This window comes from Pseudoliparis swirei, chromosome 15 (genome assembly GCF_029220125.1).
Source record: "Pseudoliparis swirei isolate HS2019 ecotype Mariana Trench chromosome 15, NWPU_hadal_v1, whole genome shotgun sequence".
In the NCBI taxonomy this organism is placed as follows: Eukaryota; Metazoa; Chordata; class Actinopteri; order Perciformes; family Liparidae; genus Pseudoliparis; species Pseudoliparis swirei.
In genome coordinates this window covers 18,601,708-18,620,997 of record NC_079402.1, presented here as the reverse complement: position 1 = coordinate 18,620,997, position 19,290 = coordinate 18,601,708, and the positions used below count along the sequence as shown (strand labels likewise).

The 19,290-nt window shown below is 45.2% G+C and overlaps 1 protein-coding gene across 7 annotated transcripts in view; it reads right to left on the bottom strand.

The window, feature by feature from the left end:
* Positions 1-5,338: 5,338 nt before the first annotated feature.
* fcho2 (FCH and mu domain containing endocytic adaptor 2) overlaps positions 5,339-19,290 on the bottom strand; it is a 40,035-nt gene continuing 26,083 nt past the window's right edge. The window contains exons 15-31 of one of the 7 annotated variants that reach the window (XM_056432001.1): positions 19,013-19,037; positions 18,476-18,520; positions 17,849-17,888; positions 17,636-17,721; positions 16,423-16,509; positions 14,895-15,407; positions 14,304-14,419; positions 14,092-14,221; positions 13,849-13,932; positions 13,520-13,579; positions 12,886-12,997; positions 11,528-11,683; positions 10,751-10,883; positions 9,295-9,494; positions 9,132-9,196; positions 7,825-7,989; positions 5,339-7,740 (exon numbers count right to left, since the gene is read on the bottom strand). In XM_056432001.1, coding sequence (XP_056287976.1) covers positions 7,718-7,740; positions 7,825-7,989; positions 9,132-9,196; positions 9,295-9,494; positions 10,751-10,883; positions 11,528-11,683; positions 12,886-12,997; positions 13,520-13,579; positions 13,849-13,932; positions 14,092-14,221; positions 14,304-14,419; positions 14,895-15,407; positions 16,423-16,509; positions 17,636-17,721; positions 17,849-17,888; positions 18,476-18,520; positions 19,013-19,037 — 2,040 coding nt within the window. In that variant the 3' untranslated portion in view covers positions 5,339-7,717. The other 6 variants (XM_056432003.1, XM_056432002.1, XM_056432007.1 and 3 more) reach the window with 6 other exon arrangements.

Sequence of the window (19,290 nt, the reverse complement as noted above, 5' to 3'; positions counted from 1 at the left end):
TGGAAATGGGCCTCTATACACCTCTGGAGATATTTCATTAGAAACCAGACGTTTCCACCTAGAATAGTCATTTACCACATTAACAATGTATAGTGTGTATTTTTGATTAATGTTATCTTTATTGAAAAAACGGTGCTTTTCTTTGAAGAATAAAGACATTTCTAAGTGACCCCAAACTTTTGAACGGTAGTGTATATGTCTGAAAAGCAGAAGAGTGTTGCAGGGATTATCTCTTAATCCCAGTTTAATTGAGTCACTTTGTCAGAGTCACTTTGTAAAGAACCTTTAATTACTCAGTGAATATCAGACTGCGTTTGAGGCTACGGAGAGATTCATTGCGCCGTAATTGTCTGAGAGAGTTTATTGACGAGCAGAAACACTTTGGAACCGGATCTTGTGCTTGATAAGAAATTATCTCTGGCCCACTCTGGTTTAATGAGCTTCTAAACGCTCTGGAGATGAACTATCTCTCGTGTGTGCACCCCGTCCATGGGCGTGATGAAGACCCCCCGGAGTGACGCTCCCTACCGGCTTCTTCCGGGTTCTGTTTCTTCTTCTCCTGCTGGGGAAACTGGAGGGGTAGCTCTGTCGGCCTCCATCCTGGGTCTCCGGTGCTCATGCTACTCTCCATTAGTTGAATTATCCTTTTATGGTTGTGTGACAAAGGTGTCTGTCCTCCACAGGCTGCAGCAGAGTAGCATTCATGTGTGTGTGTGTGTGTGTGTGTGTTTGTGCCACAGTTTTAAAAAGAAAACCTATGTTCATGCATTTTTCATTCTGAAATGCAAACACGGTGACATGCAAACATGTTTTCCAGATGAACTCCAGAGCCGCGTGCTCTCGTAGCGTGTGACCGGAGAGAGAGAGGGAAACGATCCAAACACACGGTGCAGCGTCCTGATCAGACCCCACCTGTGTGTGTGTGTGTGTGTGTGTCTTTAAGTTTGTGAAGCCTCAGCTCATTTCACTTGGCATTAATGAACAAAGGAGCAGATACCTACACAGAGCCGTGTTTAAAGAACCCCCCAGAAACTGAAGCTGCGCAGATTCTTTCAATTAGCAAAACCCAAATATTTATGGACCGAACATTTCCCCTCCGGACGGAAGGGGAGTGTACGTGTGCGTGCATGATTGTGTGTGTGTGTGTGTGTGTGTGTGATCCCCTGGGCTCATGCTTCATTTCACTTGAGCCCTGCCACCATCTTTTGAAGCGACTCTCCAACATCTTCGCTGTCCGACGTCTCTCTCTTTTCTTTGACCAGAAGGAGCTCTTTTCTCAGAGGAGCTGAACAAGGTGCAGAATGTAAAACCCTTTCAAGCCAAGATGATGAATATTTTCCCTTTTTGTCTTCTATGTATCTTATGCTGAAGAATAAAGAACGTGTGTGTGTGTGTGTGCTCCTCGTTCATATCCGCCGGGAAGAAAATACAGTTTCACTGGGCAAGAGAAGCAGAGGGAAGGGAAGAGAAAAGAAGGGAAGGGAAGGGAAGAGAAAAGAAGGGAAAAGAAGTGAAGGGAAAAGAAGGGAAGGGAAGGGAAAAGAAGGGATGGGAAGGGAAGGGAAAAGAAGCACACTGGTGGATGCAAAACGACCACAGGAAGATACTCAATGATTAAAAGGCAGCGTGGGAAAACATGGAGGTGGACTGAGGCCCGATTATTGACGTGTTCCAATTTCTAGTTCGGCAACAAACACAACAGGTCGGTGTAAATGGAAGAAGAAGAATACCGCTCTGTTCCTTTAAGGATTCTTTTTCCACATTTTCATCGATACACGTCGAGGTTTTCGACCACAAAGAGCGAGATACAACATCTCAAAGTGTTTCTTTTGTTGTTTTTTGCAGCTGCGTTTCCACATCTATCTCTAGAGAGCCACATTTACACAAAGGCACAAACACACACACTTCCAGGAGGATAAAGACGTCTTTTTGGATGCGATACATTTCCTGTCAGTTAAAAAAGAAAAAGGAAAAAAAAGTGAATTGTGCTGCACGCTTTTATCGCCAGAAGGAAACAGTCGACGGCGTTCAGCTTGCCGAGTGGAAAATGCGACGGATGCTTTTGGATGCGAGTCCGACGCGTTCGGGGTTTGAGTTATTCTAAAGAGGTCGTCTGGGTTTCGGAGTGAACAGGAGTAGCGGAGGAGATGGAATCCACATTAATGCAATAAACCGACACCCTCCGTGTTTGTTCAGATGGTTTTCCTCGCGCCGAGGAGAGAGATCAAATGGGCACATCAATTCTAAATTGTGCGTGGATGTTACTGATGTGGGGCTCGCTCTCTGGATTGGAGAATAACTCAACTCCAGGGCTCCGCTGGGCCTCTGGACAAACACCACCGTGACGCTGGACAACAAAGACTTCATACTCCCTCTGCTCCGACTGTTTCACGGAGATGATTCCGAGGCTCAGACCCCCTCAATCGATACCAGACGCATCCCAGAACCCCCAAACCCCAGAGGAGCAATGTGCATTATCTATTGGGAGGAACTTAATATCATATTATAATAAGTATGTTTTAAAACTAAGAAGAGTTGTGTTCTCAGAAGGAGCATCTTTATATCTACATACATGGATTATGGAGCTATGGTAGCCCAGAAGGGACAAACCAAACACTGGCTCTATCAGAAATCCGACACAATGCACCTTTTAAAAAGTGATAGTTTGACATTTTGTAAGATATTTTTTTAGTTTTAAGAGAAGATTGTTGAGCGGTATCGATCCTCTCTTTTAAAAATCTGGGTTCTGGGATGACAGAGTTGTCTTTATTTAAGAGATTAAGTGCAGGATTATTTCTTTGCTGGGACCCATGTAGATACACTGTGCACACCCTTAATCCCACCTCAGCTTAATATGAATAACAAGAACTGTAATTAAATAGCACCTTTTAAAAACAAAGTTTACAAAGTGCGTCATTTTCACGTCACAGGATAATAAACATTAAATTCATATTTACTAAATCAAGTGAGAAGTTGAGTAATTCTCTTCGACTTTTTATGTAATCAAGCCTTTTTTTTGCGACCAGAGGAGTCGCCCCCTGCTGGCCGTTCGAAAGAATGCAAGTTAGAGACACTTCCACGTCGGCTTCGCCTTTCAGAACCGGAGGAGCAGCACAAAGACTTTGGAATCTGTGTCTGAACCGATCAATAAAAGCCTGTAATCTGTTCCTTGGTGAGTTTTAGAAGTGCCGGTACAGGCAGATGTTATAATCTCACAAACGGAGTCAAGCTTTCTGCTTCCACATCGACAGTCAATCTGTCCTTGGCTGTCAGTCTTCTAATCGTACTCCAACTCCGAGTTGCATGAGAAAAAAACAACCCGAACACACAAACGTCTCCACGAGGGCCGACGACCGTGGATTCCGACTTCGGCTCTCATATCTCACTTTGGCCCAGCCGGAGAATAACATCACACACCAGAGACCCTAAGATCTCTTCCTCTCCGTCTGAGTGAGGCGGACGGGGGAGGAGTAGAGTCAACACCGCTGGCTCCCACATGTGGCTGTGAAAAGGCGCTCGGACGCCGCCTTCCAAACAGCGAGGAGGAGGAGGTCTTCAGGCCGAGCTTGACCGAGTGTGTAAATACGCACGAGGTGTTGATGTAGTGCTGAGCGCGTCCACGCAGCCATGCGTACATCCTCCTCAGCATGAGGCCCTCGCAGTGCAAGCAGCATGTTGGGAGCACATGTGTGTGCCGCTGTCTCCCAGCTCTGTTCATGCCCCATCATGCTGCATGTATGGATTATGGTCTTTGAGAAACAACAGATTTAGTGCATTCCTCTGGTCGTATTGCGAACTTCGGACCTGTCATCAGCAAAGTCCAGATAGTTGGTGTGGGGGAGATTTAAAGGGCCAGTTCCGCTCTAGAGTGCTATAAGATCTGTCGACTTCACGTCAGTGTGATTTATAAATGTCTCAATCCTTCTGATGAGAACTAAAAGCACACCCTGGAAACAGCAGGATTAAAGCCAGGGTTCTTACACATTTTGACCAATGGATTTCCATGACTTTTCCATGATTTTTCCATGACTTTAAACCAAATTTCCATGACCAAACTGAAATCTCGGTATAAACATGAACATTTCTGAAAATGTTGCGTATTGAGAGCGTACGCCAGCTTATATTTTGAGCGTCTTTCTTTAAAAAAACATATTAATTATTTCAAACTCGGCGTAAATGAACACGTGATTATAACAACATTTCCATGACTTTTCCAAAACTTTTATGATTTAAGTTTTTTCCATGACTTTTCCAGGCCTAGAAATGACCATTTTAAAATTCCATGACTTTTCCAGGTTTTCCATGACCGTACGAACCCTGTAAAGCGCTTTAACACATTTTGCAGATTAAAGCATCCGGGGACTTTTTTGTTGTTTCTGTCGAGCCTCTGAATTGTTATTTTTGTTGCTTTGAGAACATTGCTCCGTACAATAATCTCAAAAGCTCATATAGTCACATATAAAACAGTATAAATGGAGATTCTTTCGGGAGAAACAGCTCATTGTGACTTATTGATCCCATGATGACCGGACAATGCAGAGGAGCAACGCTGGAGGACATTGTGGGAGAAGACGGTCCTCACGCCTCGATGGTTGAGGCGCTCTTATTACCTCGGATCTACTATTCCTAAGCTCACGTGACGGTGGCCGATGTGTGCTTTCCTTTTTTATATTGTTAATAAAAACATTGAGATAAAAAATCTCCTTCACAAGAGTCCTGGTCAAGACAGCAGCAGCAGCACATTACACAGCTTCAGACAATACAACATAAAACAGTGACAGACAATATATATATAAAAAAAGAGAAAGAAAAATATTTTTTTAGATCATAGCATGAATAAAACGCAAACTAAGACTCAAGTCTTCATAACCCAGTTCACACAGGTGCACATACCTCGGTCAAAGAAAACATCTACAACCAGGTGAACCTCCCTCCAACTCTTTTAATCTGTTTTTAAAATAAACTAATGCGACATTGATTAATAATCTATAACTCATGTTGCTCAAGCAGCATGCGTGTTGCTCCTCCTTCTTTGGATCTACATGGTAACTTTACTAAAAGGTCACAGTGAAAAGTGCAAATATGTTTTGGTTTAGCACGCTCAGCATTTTTGTGAGCACGTTAGCATCTGCTAAATAGCACGAAAACAAACAACCGAGGCTGATGGGAACTGTCATTTGTTTGAAGGTCATAGAAGTAAAAGTTTAAAAGTATTGGTCCAACTAAAATGTTGACGCAAACTCTGCACGCAATAAGAAACCATAAGTTACAACAAACTTTACTTCCTGTCTCCATCCCCGTTTCCTGTCCAGTAAAAGCAAAAAGAAACCACATGAAACACTCTTAGTCATTTTAATATATTTGTATATATTCATATATTACATTTAACAGAGACACAATGAAAAATCATAAAGTAGAGACAAAAAGTGGCTGAGATATTGGTACAAATTTACAATTTCTGAGGATCATTTACATAATGTTGCACTCTTTAAACTCTGTTCAACATATAAAGGAAGTGAAAGTGACAAAAAAAAGGACCATTGGAAGTTAATTTTGTAAGTTTTTTCGAGACAGCAAGAACCAGCTTGCTAATACTGAACACGATGACTGAATCTCTTCTTTTTTTAATATGCCTTCGTCTCATCGGACTAAAACTACCGAGTGACATCATTAATGAGGAGAAAACACAAAGTGACATGCCGACTGTACAATTTTACGATTTCATGTAAACGCATTCATTTCAAAATAGCTTTAGAGATTTGGCTGATTAAAAGTCCAGAGCGAGATACAAAATTTAGGGTTCAGCGAACTCAACTTGAATGGATGATTCCATCGTCCATCTGAGGTTAATGTCCGCCGCTATATTATTATCAAAGTCTGACACCGGAATTATACAAAAACATGACACGCTGGAGACGATCCCAGATATGACGAATGAAATCAGATAAAATGATCACGTGAGACATCAATGAATCAAGTACGGATGTGAGATTTAAATCAGATATAAACTACCCGAGCCTCAGAGTCTCTGCAGCAAGAAATACGCCTGGTGTGAAACGTTAAACTTCTTTAACTCTTATCCGAGATGTCATTTGGCCCGTGTGTGAAACATCACAGCATCGTTAACCAATTAAAAAAGGATCATGACACGGTTGAGGTCGATGGGTAAAAAACAACAACAACAACAACAACAAAGACAACATAGAACTACTCCTGTCAGGAAGTACGACAGCTTCTCCAGCAGCAGCCTTCATTAGTAAAAGACGAGAACGAAGAAGCACAGAGGCTTATCCCAGCATGCACTGGGTGAGAGGCGACGGGGGGGGGGGGGGGGGGGCAGGAAGGCGGTCTAGTCAACAGCACTGGATTACTCGGCGCCGGAGGAGGTGGGATAAGGCGTGTTCCCATCACCGGTTGGGCCCCGTTGTGCTACTGCGTGCTCACTTGGAAAGCGAATGAGAGGTTCAGGTCCACCGACGGGCGTCGGGAAGAAGAGAGACGAGATAGGGGAAAAAAAAGAGTCCGGTGGTCAAACTCTTATCGCAGAAGGCAAACGTGACTCGTTCATTTTTGGAAGACAGTCGGGTTGTAGAAAGAGACATTTTCCCTTCGACATCCGGATAAAAAAGGAGTAAAAAAAACAAAACAACTGGCACTGTGTTGGTGCTATTCTTCATAAATGTGCTGTGTAATAAAAACGTTTAAAAAGAGTTTGATTCAGGCACATTTTTCTATTAATGGGGCACAATTTAAAAAAAACACTGGCAGTTTTACAAAAACATGCTGCAGGTTACATTTTGAGGGTAATGTCCCTTCATTCTTCTTTTTTTTGTTTTGATTTTAAAGCAGCTAAACATTAAAAAACGTTTTTTACAGTCAGGATAGCAGATTTCTTTCATAAAGTAGACAAATTAAAAAAGGCTTAAACACTTTAAAAGTACAAGCCGTGACTGAGAGGGGAATTAACAAGTTAAAAATCTTTTTAAAAACACCCCACGGATCACAGGGATTGTTTAAAAAAAATTAGAAACACACTCCATGCATTCGACCGCAGAGTTTAAATCTGGAAACCCACGTTTAGATAAAACCTCGATGCACTTTTAAGAGGAGGCGTTAGTTTGAAAGCACTTCAGTGGGATTTTAAGAGATAAAGCTTGTGCCATAAGTGTGTGAGTCCCGTTTCAGATTCCACCTTCATTGCTTCATTGCTTCATTGCGAGCGGGAAAGGAAGAGGACCAGTAAACAGAACTGGTTTGAGCTGGTCGAGCAGAATGATCGGCGCTAATATGTAGAGTTCAGAGGACGGACCACGGACACGGGGTTTGTGTTATGTTCCTTAAAAGCTCTTGAAAGACGAATACCGAGAAGAAGAGTATCCGGAAGATTGTTAGTGCACGTTTTTTTCTTCTTTTCTTTGTGTGATTTCAAATACAATATAGATTTATATCTAATCCGTAAATTGTTTTCCGACTGTACAAAAGTGAATTGATCAGAAAGCGTTGTTAGATTTCGTATATCCACACGTATTCCTGAAAGCTCATCTTTAGTCTTCTTTTTCTTTTTCTCAAACAGTGTTCAATACTCAGTGCTGTTTTTTCTTGTGGTGGGATTCTCGCCTCCCGGGACCGCAGCTCCGATGGATCCGGAGGGTTCCGGGGGAGACTCGTTCAAAAAAGTCGCCGAAACGAGATTTGAGTTCCTCGGATTTGGGCGACCTCAGCAATCCGCCATGTAGCGTCCTGCACGAGAGAACACAAGACGTTCAGGCGCGAGCCGTTCGAACGGGCTGGGCGTGGCCGGCGGGCTCGTGCGGCACCCCCTACCTGTGGCGAACCTCTTCTTGTTGAGGGACAGTCGGTATCCGGGCCCCAGCAGCTCCAGGTCCACCCCGGACAGGGTGCTGCCCTCGCTCATGAACTGCACCGCCAGGGTGGTGGGGCTGGACGGGCCGTCCGACAGCTCGAACTTGGCCCTCAGGGACCCGGCGCCTGGCGTCCAATCAGAGGCACTCAGTGTGGAGCGCGGCTTTCACACCAGAACTCACAGGCACGGTTACAAATTGTAATAAAAAAAAAAATCCTCTTCTGTGTTCTCGACGTGTTCTCAACGTGTTCTCAACGTGTTTTCAATGTGTTCTCAACATGTTCTCAACATGTTCTCGTGTTCTCAACGTGTTCTCAACATGTTCTCAACGTGTTCTCAACGTGTTTTCAATGTGTTCTCAACATGTTCTCGACGTGTTCTCAACATGTTCTCGACGTATTTTCAACGTGTTCTCGACGTATTTTCAACGTGTTCTCAACGTGTTTTCAACACGTTCTCGTGTTCTCAACGTGTTCTCAACGTGTTCTCAACATGTTCTCGACGTGTTCTCAACGTGTTCTCAACATGTTCTCGTGTTCTCAACATGTTCTCAACGTGTTCTCGACGTGTTCTCAACGTGTTCTCAACGTGTTCTCAACGTGTTCTCAACATGTTCTCAACGTGTTCTCAACGTGTTCTCAACATGTTCTCAACGTGTTCTCAATGTGTTCTCAACATGTTCTCGACGTGTTCTCGACGTGTTCTCGACATGTTTTCGACGTGTTTTCGACGTGTTCTCGTGTTCTCAACGTGTTCTCAACGTGTTCTCAACGTTTTTTGTGTTGTTTCTCGCGCTCGTCAGTCATGTGACAAACTAAATCCACGCTGACTTCTCGTTTCACGCGGCGCTCGAACAGCCGTCTCCTGGGGGGCGGGGCTCTCGCTGCCCTCCCCTGCAGGTTTTGCTGGCGTATATAACTTTAGTGTTCATGATTTCGTCATTTATAGACATAAGAGTCTATACTCGGAGATATAAATGACTGCGCCGCATAATTATAGCTACGTGAAGAAGGCAAAATCATCTTCGTCGTGGTTTTCTTTCTTCAAATATTCAGCAGCAATAAGAAGCAATATGCTCATTCTGCAATAACTATAAAAAACTATAAAGAAGCGCTAAAAAATATATGAAATCAAATGAAGGATATCTTATTTTGTCGCGTACATATGCACACTGATACTGAAGTCTTTATCTGGTCGTGTGGCGGCGTGTGCGCTCTGTGACCGGCAGGTGAGATGTTACCACAACCAAGAGAAGAGGAGGATGTACCTTCATTGTCAGACTTTTCCGAGATGTCGCTCAGCTTCCACAGACACTTGTTCTGCTCCGGGTTCCTGGAATAAGAGAAAGGAATGAGCGTCTCCTGTTGATGCGAGATGGAAATGTTTCTAGGACTCTTCCTGAAGTCCAGCGAGAGCCACGTTTCCTTCACCAGACGGAGTTGGGCAGCGACTGCATGTTGGTGACTTCTCCGTCGACGGGCACTAAGATCTGGACGTTGGACAGCGGGCCGGGCGCGGCCATGGACTCCGGGTTGTAGCGGTAGTCCACCCGCAGGTCGGACGCGCTGGCGCCACACTTCCAGTACACGGCCAGGTTGAGCGGCGTGGAGTGGATCCCGTCAGACTGCACCTGGGCACGGCGGGTCAGAACACAGGCGCTTTGAGACCAGTGAGACTCGGAGGCTGAATCCCAGCTGGGAAGCTCAAAGTCTTTGATGTCATGACACACATTGCTGAAAGCTAAGAAAAATATAAATCCTAATGTTCCTCCACAGACCGATTATTCTTCCATCAACTAGAAGCCGATGCACAGCTGCCGATGAGCTTATATTTCATGACGTTTATAGATTTTCTTGTTCCACCACACGTGAACTAAGGCCCGGTTACTGGGAGGCAGGACGGCCGTTAGTGGTTTGGGAGCCGGCTTGAAGGACGAGGCTTGATGCCAGTTGAAGAATGTCTGAACAAAAAATATTTAACCCCAAATTACTCTGGGGATCTAAATATAGAAATCATTCATAAATAAATATCATTGATATATTTAAGTCATAGTGACAGATAGGATCAGACATTCAGGACTGGTTCTGAAAAGGCAAACTGCATCATACATATACAGATTATTATATTATATTATGAAGCTGCTGATTAGAGGACAGCAGCAACACCTCCCAGCATGCATCAGATTGAAGTAAATTCACTATATTCCTTCGATAAACTCAAAGATATGTTTTTTTATTCATGTCACTTGCTTCTTTTGAGTTGTTGTTGTTGTGTTTCTGCTGTCTTGTTTCATTGTGAACAAATAAAAACACTAAAAGGCAATAAAATGATTGTGCTTCCTTCCATAAATTGTGTATATACAGTGCCGACAACTTGGATTTTAGTGGTGAAGCTTTCACAATATTATTTCATATGCACAATGACTTTAATACCAACTAATGTAATAACGTAAATAAGCCAGTTTGAAGCTATAAAAACGTCCTTTTGTGGGGTTTGTTTTAAAAGATGATGTCATCCGGCGGTGGCATTTCGTGTGTGAGGCTGCATGATTTTCGGGCCGAGGCGCACAGCAGTTAGCTGAGGTTTACACCCGACTACAGCCTGGCCTCAGAAGTAGTAAACTCAATTCTAAAGCTGGCTAGTGACCACGAATTAATCCAATTCCAAAGATTGTGAGGACGTGTGGCAGAAAAAGACGACAAGCTTCAAACTATTTGATTATTTAAAAAACATTACAGCTGAAAGCTCTTTTTTTTGCTTCTTTCTCAGACTTGTCTGGAGTGTGAAGCACTTTGGGCGAAACGTGCCTTTTTTCCCCTCAGAATAAAGCTCTCTGCCTCCAGATATTTTATTTGGATTATAGTTCACGACTCCACTTCGGCTGACCTGGTATTTTAGGACGTCCACGTTATAATAGGAAGCTGTCGGATTCTGATCTGAAGATTTCCTGAGGTAGGATGTCAGCGCTTGCATGTTGAACCAGAAGTCCTTGGAATTTGAGTCACTTTGGGAAGGATCACTAGATAGAAAGTAAAAACAGTCAGGAAGACACACACACACACACACAGAAGGGGGAATAATCAGAGGCTCAATTATTAATCGCTTCTTCCTGGCTTTGTGTGCAATAGCTTGGAAAAAATGACCCTGTTATATCCAACCAGCTACGAAATCATGAATTCCATTTGATCCAATTAGACCAACCGTGTGGTCTTGGGATAACAAAGAGGGAGAAGAAGACTTTCTTTTAAAAAATATGTCATTTTCCTCGACGGACCCGTCAAATATAATTTGTTTCAAGAAAGTCTTTGTTTTTAAAAATGTAACCAACAAAGTTCAAAGCGCATTAAAAGTCGCGCTACGGCCTGTGAGGTTAAAATGGACATTAAACACCTCGGACTGCGCCTGAGGAGGTGAGAGGCGACGTGGTAAATGAAAGCGATGTCATGTGAGGTGTGCTGCTCTCTGCTGCTGCTGCAGAGCGTTATGTGGTTCAGGAGAGACACGCGCCGCTGGGAACCTGGCTGCTAAACGTCTGGTGGAAAATACTTCCCAGACAGCCCAATGACGGCTTTATGTCAGATTAATTATTTAATTCCCTCCCACCGGCGCAGATGACTTTTCCTCGATTCTCGGCCCGGATTATCGCGTCTCCGGGCGACTCACCTGTACAGCAGCTGCTGGTTGGGTAAAATCTGCTCCAACCGGCTGGTGTTCCTCAGCTTGAAGGTGAGCACGGCCGGGGACGGGTTGGTGGTGAACACCTTGATGATGCCCATGGGGAACGAAAAGGTCATGTCCCCTGTGATCTTCACGATGCACCTGAGGAGGGTGGAATAGGGATTATGACTTCGATAATGGCTTCAAGCTACTTTTCACTGGTTATGAAGGAAGGGCGAATGGGAGAGAGATCCAGAACCAGAACTGTCACCGTGACGCAGTGACATGAGCGCTTTTCTAAAAAAGGGACTCTGGTGCTCAGAAACACGACGACTCGAGTCCACAGGGAACCCCAAAAGGACTTAGCTTTAATCAGACGTCAAAAAACTGTGAAAGAGTTTTAGTTTTATATCTTCAGTTCACTTGTTTTGTTCGACCAACAGTCAAAAACCCACATTTTGATGATCTGCAAAATAATCCAGGAAAAGTTTGTTTTTCTATTTTTTGGGGTATTTTGTACGATGTAACATATAGTTTTTAATTTGTATTCACAAAAAAGTGCATTTATCAGATAGCAGGTTTTGCTCTCCGGTCATCCATATATTCTATTACATTGCATAATCAATAATAAACAGTCGTATAAGATAGATACAAGTATAAAATCATCACATTTGAGAAGCTGGACCCAGAGACCGACTTCAACAATTAGAGCAACTTCATTTTAAGTTTTGCTCAAATGATCTCGTCACCACTATAACTGAGTAAAAAGCTCCATTGGACACATTTGGCCTCCTTATGAATCGAAACACACCGGCTTACGGTCGCAGGTGTCTCCATACCCCCCCCCCCCCCTCCCCTTTCCGAATATACATCTGTATGCTTTTATAGTCTGATCACGAGTCGGGTTTCTCCATTGGGTTGGGGGTTGGCCTCGGCTGCCGCGGTAACGGGCCCACAGCGGGTCTCCAGCCCGCGCCGTGTCTCCGCTGCGTTGCTCGTGAAATGTTCCGTTCGCTAATCCGCTGCAAAAACAATAATCCTTCTGTGCGCCGGCCATTTAACAGCAGTTAACCAATAAACGGCTGTGTGTGATTTTTGGGGCCCAGACGATAATCTGCCCCGCGTAGGTTATCCACTCTGAAAGAACGGTGTCAGACGAACGCAAAAACATTACACACACGCAGAGCGAGAGAGACACACACACACAACCGAAGAGCCGAGGCCCACGGACTGCAACCCTCATAACGTCATGTGTGTGTTGCCGTTTCAAATATGGACAGAAATGTGTATATGCGTGCAGGTCCATGCGTCAGGAGGGGGGCGGGGGGGGGGCTTCGAGCTCCAGGAGGTCATGTGAGACTCACTTCGTGGGATCAGCTCCTTTGAAGTAGGCATTCACCGACTCGGTGAAGGCCACGGCGATGGGCAAGGCATCGAGAGACGCCAAGGTCACAGGGCTGGGACCGCGAGACGTCCCTGAGAACGAGAAGAGGCGCAGAGTCGGAGGCTGTTGACTCAGCTGCGGATCGGCCTCTGCAGCCACCGCGAGGGTCCGGAGAATCCGTCATGCAACGATGCGTTACGTCATTTGGAATATCTGAATTATTGCATTTTAATGACGCCGGGCCCAGTCACACATTGCAAATCAGTACGTTGTTATCTTTCACGTGAAGACAAATACGCTTCTTTTGAGAGCAGATCATGCCACAGCTGCTTTAGTTCACATTGAGCACAGCTAGACAGGCAGGATGACCTCAGACGCCGTGTTAAAGTCAACAGAAGACAGTCAAGACGTCATCATTTTTTGGCGATCCAATCTTTAGAACGTTAGGAGCTGATGCTGCTGAAAGGGTGAATATGGAGAGCAGACAAGAGAGAGAGAGAGACATCGCAGCAAAGCAAGAGGACCAGTTGTCCATCCAGGGCTGGAGAGTTAGTTTGAGTTAAACACAAGAGGAGAGTCCTCTTGTATGAGCTCCGCCCCTCCCCCCCCCGTACCTGCTGGTGTTTCACACCGCTTCTCAAACGTAGGCAGCTTCGCTACGAACACATCGTCCTCTTCACGGCAAATTTTTAAAAAAGGGCATACGTCAGAGGAGGAAGGAGATAAACAGAGCCAGAGAGCACACATGAGAGGGAGAGGGGATGCTGAGCACAGGTGTGAGTCCTGTGTGTGTGTGTGTGTGTGTGTGTGGCGGGTGAGCCCTGAGCCGACGAGGCCGAGGCGACTGCACAGAGATCGGTGACGTGTACGGACGGAGGGAGGAGATGACGACGGGGCGAGAGGAGGAGACCAGAGTTGATTTTAGAGAGAAGGTCGGACTCACTTTGGCTGAGCAGAAAGAAAGGTGAGAGGGGGAGCAGCTCTGGATCTGGGGAGGAATGGGGGAGGGCAAAGGTGTGCTCAGCTCCTGAAAGCAGAGGAGTCCAGGAAGGAAGGGAGGAGGGAGAGGGGAGGAAACACAGCACATTGTGTTGCAGAGGTAACACAAAAAAGTTGGTGAAGAGCTGAATATAAAGGAGAGAAAGTAGTTGTAATAAGACAGTGGGAGGGAAGGGGCGGGGCTTACCAACGGTGGGGGTGTTGCCGGCGCTGAGCGATGCATTCGAGGACAAGGAGGAGGAGCTCTCGGCCCGGGCGAGAGGCGCAGCAGGTGGAGGGCTGGCGTTGGACAGCTTGGGCGGGCTGAACGGCCGTACCTGGGCGGAGGGAGTCACGGCGGTTAACCGAGCGCGGCCGCCGCGCGGCGCGAGCACGTGCTCTGAGGGGACGTCCACTCACAATCTCATTGATGCCTGTGAGTTTCCCCGTGGGGAGTTTGGGCCTGGAGGAGGGGCGGGGCGGGGGCACCAGGCCCCCGGCCGTCAGCGGGGTCGTCGGTCGGTTCGGTAGCGGCACTGCACGGAGACACACGGGCAGGTTTTACTGGTTGGTGGCAGGAGACAGCAAAGAAACCGGCTGCACTTAAGGGAAGCACACGCGTCATGCATGAGGACCCCCGGTTTAAAAATCATGAGAACAAAACTGTAACAGGCAACCACAATTAGGAGTAAAACACATTCCAAAATAAAATTCACAAAAATCATAATTGCAAAACTTTAAGAAAGGTAAGAAAAATAGGAGTGAAACACATTCCAAAATAAAATTCAGAAAACATAAACTCCCATACACACATGTTGCAAACCAGGCAGTGCGTTAGAGAAGCATTTATCTGAAGAAAGAAAACTGTCATCATCAAAAACAAAACAAAATGCAAAAAAAATAATCATAAAAATTACAATAAAAACAAATAAAATAATAAAAATAATGAAAAATAATAAAACTCCAAACCTCAGGCATAAAACACGTCTCAAGCATCGGTGAAAATGTTACCATTGAATATTTTGCCTGATGGAGCTGCTGCCCTATCTGTAACCCCAGAGAAGACGCCAAAGAAACGGGGCTCGCCGTCTCCTCCGCCGCCCGCCGCTTTGCAGAAGGCCTCGGCGGACTCATCCGACAGGAAGCAACACGACCTGCCGGAGCCGGACTGAGGCCCCTGGGGGTCCTTCGCCGGCGGCCCCGAGCCCTGGCGGCGAGCCGGAGCCAAATTATCGCTGAAGGCGATCCACTGGTTCTGGGACCAGGACACGGAGGACACGGAGGAGACGGCGTCGCCGCTCTTCGGAGGGCTGGCGGCGGCCGGGCCCTTGGCGGGGTCGATGGGCTCGGCGGGCAGCGTGATGGGGGCGCTGCGGGCCCTCGCCGGCGCCGGCTTGAGTGTTTGGAAAGGGTTTTCCGGCGAGTCCCAGGGAGAGGATGTGGACGGGGAGAAAGAGGAGACGTCTTTGGACTGTTGGCTCTCTGCCAGGGGAGGGGGGCGCTCCCATTGGGTCACCGGCTCAGCTGACGGGGGGGGGGGGGGGGGCGATGTGATCGACAGGAGGCGATAAATATGACAAATGCAGATCAGACATGAGGCAATTCAAGCATTAAAAAGAAACACGCATCCTCAACATGGAGCATCAAATATATTCACTTTGGTTACTGCCTTGTGCATATATTTTGTTTCCTCAGTATATTAGTATTTCGTATTGTTTTGTGTTTTATTTGTATCTGTTATTAATGCTCTGATGTGCACCCGCTGCTGTGATCCTGAAATGTCCCCACTGTGGGACTAATAAAGGAATATCTAATCTAATCTAATATGAACAAATATTGTGACACGATAGTGCATCTGCATTCGCACACTCTCACACACCTGTGAGGGTAGGAGGTAAATGAGCCTCTCTCCTAACTTACACTCGTGGTTTCTGGGGTTAAAATATGTTTGTTTGTTAAGTCGCAACATTACGTAATGTCAAGTAACATTAAACAAGTCTACTTTTTGTCAGGATTTTTGAAAATAATTTAAAGGTTCTGCATTATTTTAACGCATTAATCTAAATATTTTATCCTGCTTGCATATATTATAATTGTCTCAACTGATTGCCAGATCTTGTGTCGCTGATAAATCCCGCTCATAGTACTCAGTGTCTCGGTGTGGACATCATGTTGCTTTGGCCCTCTAACTGTTGCACGCAGCATACTGAACATGGACGTTAGACATTGTTAAATCTTCAGTTTGTGTCAACAACTACGACATATTTGTATTTCTTGCTCTCCCACAAACCTAAAACCACGTGCAAACTCTGCATAATTAGTAAGGGATAATATCTTCCCAGAAATGCTTATTGTAAACTAAAATGAATCCTCTTTCCAGTAATAAAAGTGCAAAGCGATGACCGTGCTTTAACACACGTCCTGTGAATGGAACCACGAGTCAGTCTGAATCTCACGTTCACTTGAACATGAAGAACACGCCCAACAGGAGATGATGACAAGTGGTGCGAGGTCACCGTCCGATGAACACACGTTTTACCTGAGGCCTCTGGCAGAAAGACATCGTCAGAGTCACTCCTCCGAAAAGATGGAGATGGAGGGATTGAAAGGAAGATAGAGGCGAGGTCTAACGAGAAAGGTTGACGCAAATCAATTAAAAGAAACAATAAAACATCAACACAACTTCAACTTAGTGACATCGTAATACATTTTAAAAAAAGCAAAAAACAATACGTCACACAGATGTACAAAACAAATCAAGAAAAGAAAAAAAAACATCCGACACATTTTCTTTACAATCTTTGCTTCTTTCAGAGGGAGTTTAATCGGTTTAATCGGTTTAATCGGTTTAATCGCTCCCGGAGTGGTTTATTGTGTCATGTGTGCGTTGGGATCCTGCGTCACTGTACACAGAGAGATTTAACAGCCTGTTAATTTCCATCAGCGTATCTTAATCGGGGCACTCCGCGATGCTCTTTTGACTTGTAAGCCGCGACCTTTGACCCCAACGAGACAATGTTTGACAACATAGGTGCCAGTGGGCTTTATGGCCGGCCCTCTGACCCCAACGAGGTGCCAATTAACTGTGGATTACGCTGACCACAGGCAATGGGTCAGCGCTGATGTCGCTCTGTTTAAACGCCGGTGTCATGCACGTAAAGCCGTGACGTTCACTCCATCAACGCCTCAAACAAAGTGAAAACAAACGCTCTGCATGAAAGGGAAGGAGAAAAGGACCGAAAGAGACACACTGGGGTGGACAAAAAATTGCCTGTGGTTGAATATCTGGGACTGACCACTGAGGGGAAGGGGCTCCCAACTGAGTAACTAAGAGAGGGAAGTGGAAACTAAATAATGCACAGAGTGAGAGAGAGAGAGAGAGAGAGAGGATGAGATCAAGGAACAGGTCGCTTTTGCTCCTTCAAGTTAGAATCCTTCAGGTTTGAGTCAAACACCATTTTTCTTTTCCTGTACTGGCTACTTTATATATTTACATCTATCTCCTGACAGAAGTTTATATCATTTCTGCGTTTATCGGTCAGCGGATCATTTAAATTAAGAGTCGGTTTGTCTCCACCTGGACCCAAGAGTGGCTCCCCGACGTACATCTTAAGGATTACAACTCCAAAGGAATGACGGGAACCTCCTGCTGGTTCGAGGGATGGAGTGTAGATAAAACAGTAAAGTCTGAATATATATATATATATATATATATATATATAAGTGCACAGCAATGAGGCTTGACTGATCACCTGTTGATGAGGAAACAGAGGAGGAGGAGCCTGCCGCGAGAGTCGGGCCGAACGGGTCCAGAGACAGAAGGTCGTTGTTCGTCAGTCTGCCGGAGAGAGAGAGAGAGAGAGAGAGAGAGAGAGAGAGAGAGAGAGAGAGAGAGAGAGACTTACAGCAGCATTTCAAGCTAAACGTTTCGGCACAGTTTCCCGGGGACATGAAAACATACGTACTCGTATGGCGTTGGCGCTCTGGTTCTTCCCAGCTCGTCGCCTGCGGAGACAGAAACCCAAACAGAAAATGAAGAGCCACAGGCCTGAACAGAGTGGTGACAGCAGGGGAAAATGAAAAAGAAATCAAACTTGTGTTAAATGTTTAAAATACATCGCACCCTAAACCAGAAATGTGAACCGGGGTCCTGACAGAACAAATGAGAATCTGCCATGAAAAGCCACAGACGTCTATTGGCAGTCAGATTTAGTTTGGATAAGATCTGTTTTTCTTATTTCTGCCGCACACAGTAAAAAAAAACATAAAATCTTATCCAAATACGTCAACTTAAAAAAAAAAAAAAGCTTTCTTTGAAGGTAACACTTTAAAACAGGGGGTGGAGTTTTAGGTCTTTTTGCCTTGTTATGGTTGCGCCCCTTTTCTTAAGTGTTACAATGCATTGCAAAGGATCCACATCAGAGACCTGAAGCAGCACCAGAGGTGAGAGGAGACCCTCGAGAGGACCCGGAAACAGAACCAGACGCGTTGGTAAATTCTTAATTCGGGAGCTGAAGGTGTGCAGTGTCAGTGGCGTGAGCTCGAGTCAGCCGGCGGGGGAGGCGGGGCTACTGTAGAGAAAACATACTCACCGGGACCCTGAGGCTCAGAGCCTAATGTAGCAGCTCTTTTCATCCCTAAGCGTGTGTAGAGTATACATCTATCAATGCAATACCTTGTGTTTCAGCTGGAACTTTTCATAACCAGCAAATATGCAAAAGCAACGAAGAACAACTTCTACTTTTAACTCGTAAAAAAAAACGTGATTCATGTTGACATATTATCTTTTCCATTCTGCATTCTGAGCCAGTTTGCAGACGGGAAAAGATCATTTCTGACGTGTCAAAACATAAACAGCCAATAAAGCAATTGGTCGTATTTGTACCGCGGGAGGGAAACGTCCCTCAAGCTCACATTTAACAGCAAAGAACCGTTATTTACTTTTTCTGCAGATATGTTGGTTTTGGCAACGTTTTTCGGGCTTTAATTTTCTTTGCAGACGACCTCTTTGAAAACAACGTGTGCCAAGAAAAATGTAGTTAAAAAGTTGTACAGTCGACCCCCCCCCCCTTTCCACAGTCATCCAGCAAAACACAGATCCAGAGGGGTCAGGCAGGGGAAATACTCACTGGACTGGTTCCTCCGCATCTGTGCCTGGAAAAACAAAAACAGACAATAATTCATCAAAGACGCATTCGACATTTTCTGAGTTTTGTTAGAAACAAATCACCAGGAAGACCAAAAGTGATCGGGGGAACCCCGAAGCAGAGCAAGAAAATATTCTCATCGTGTTTCTTCTTCTTCCTCCACTTCCACGGTTTAGAAACCCGAAGCCTCTTGTCGCGTTAACGTGGCGATATATGAGAATTCACACATATAAAACTATATTATGAGCTATTCCCAGCGG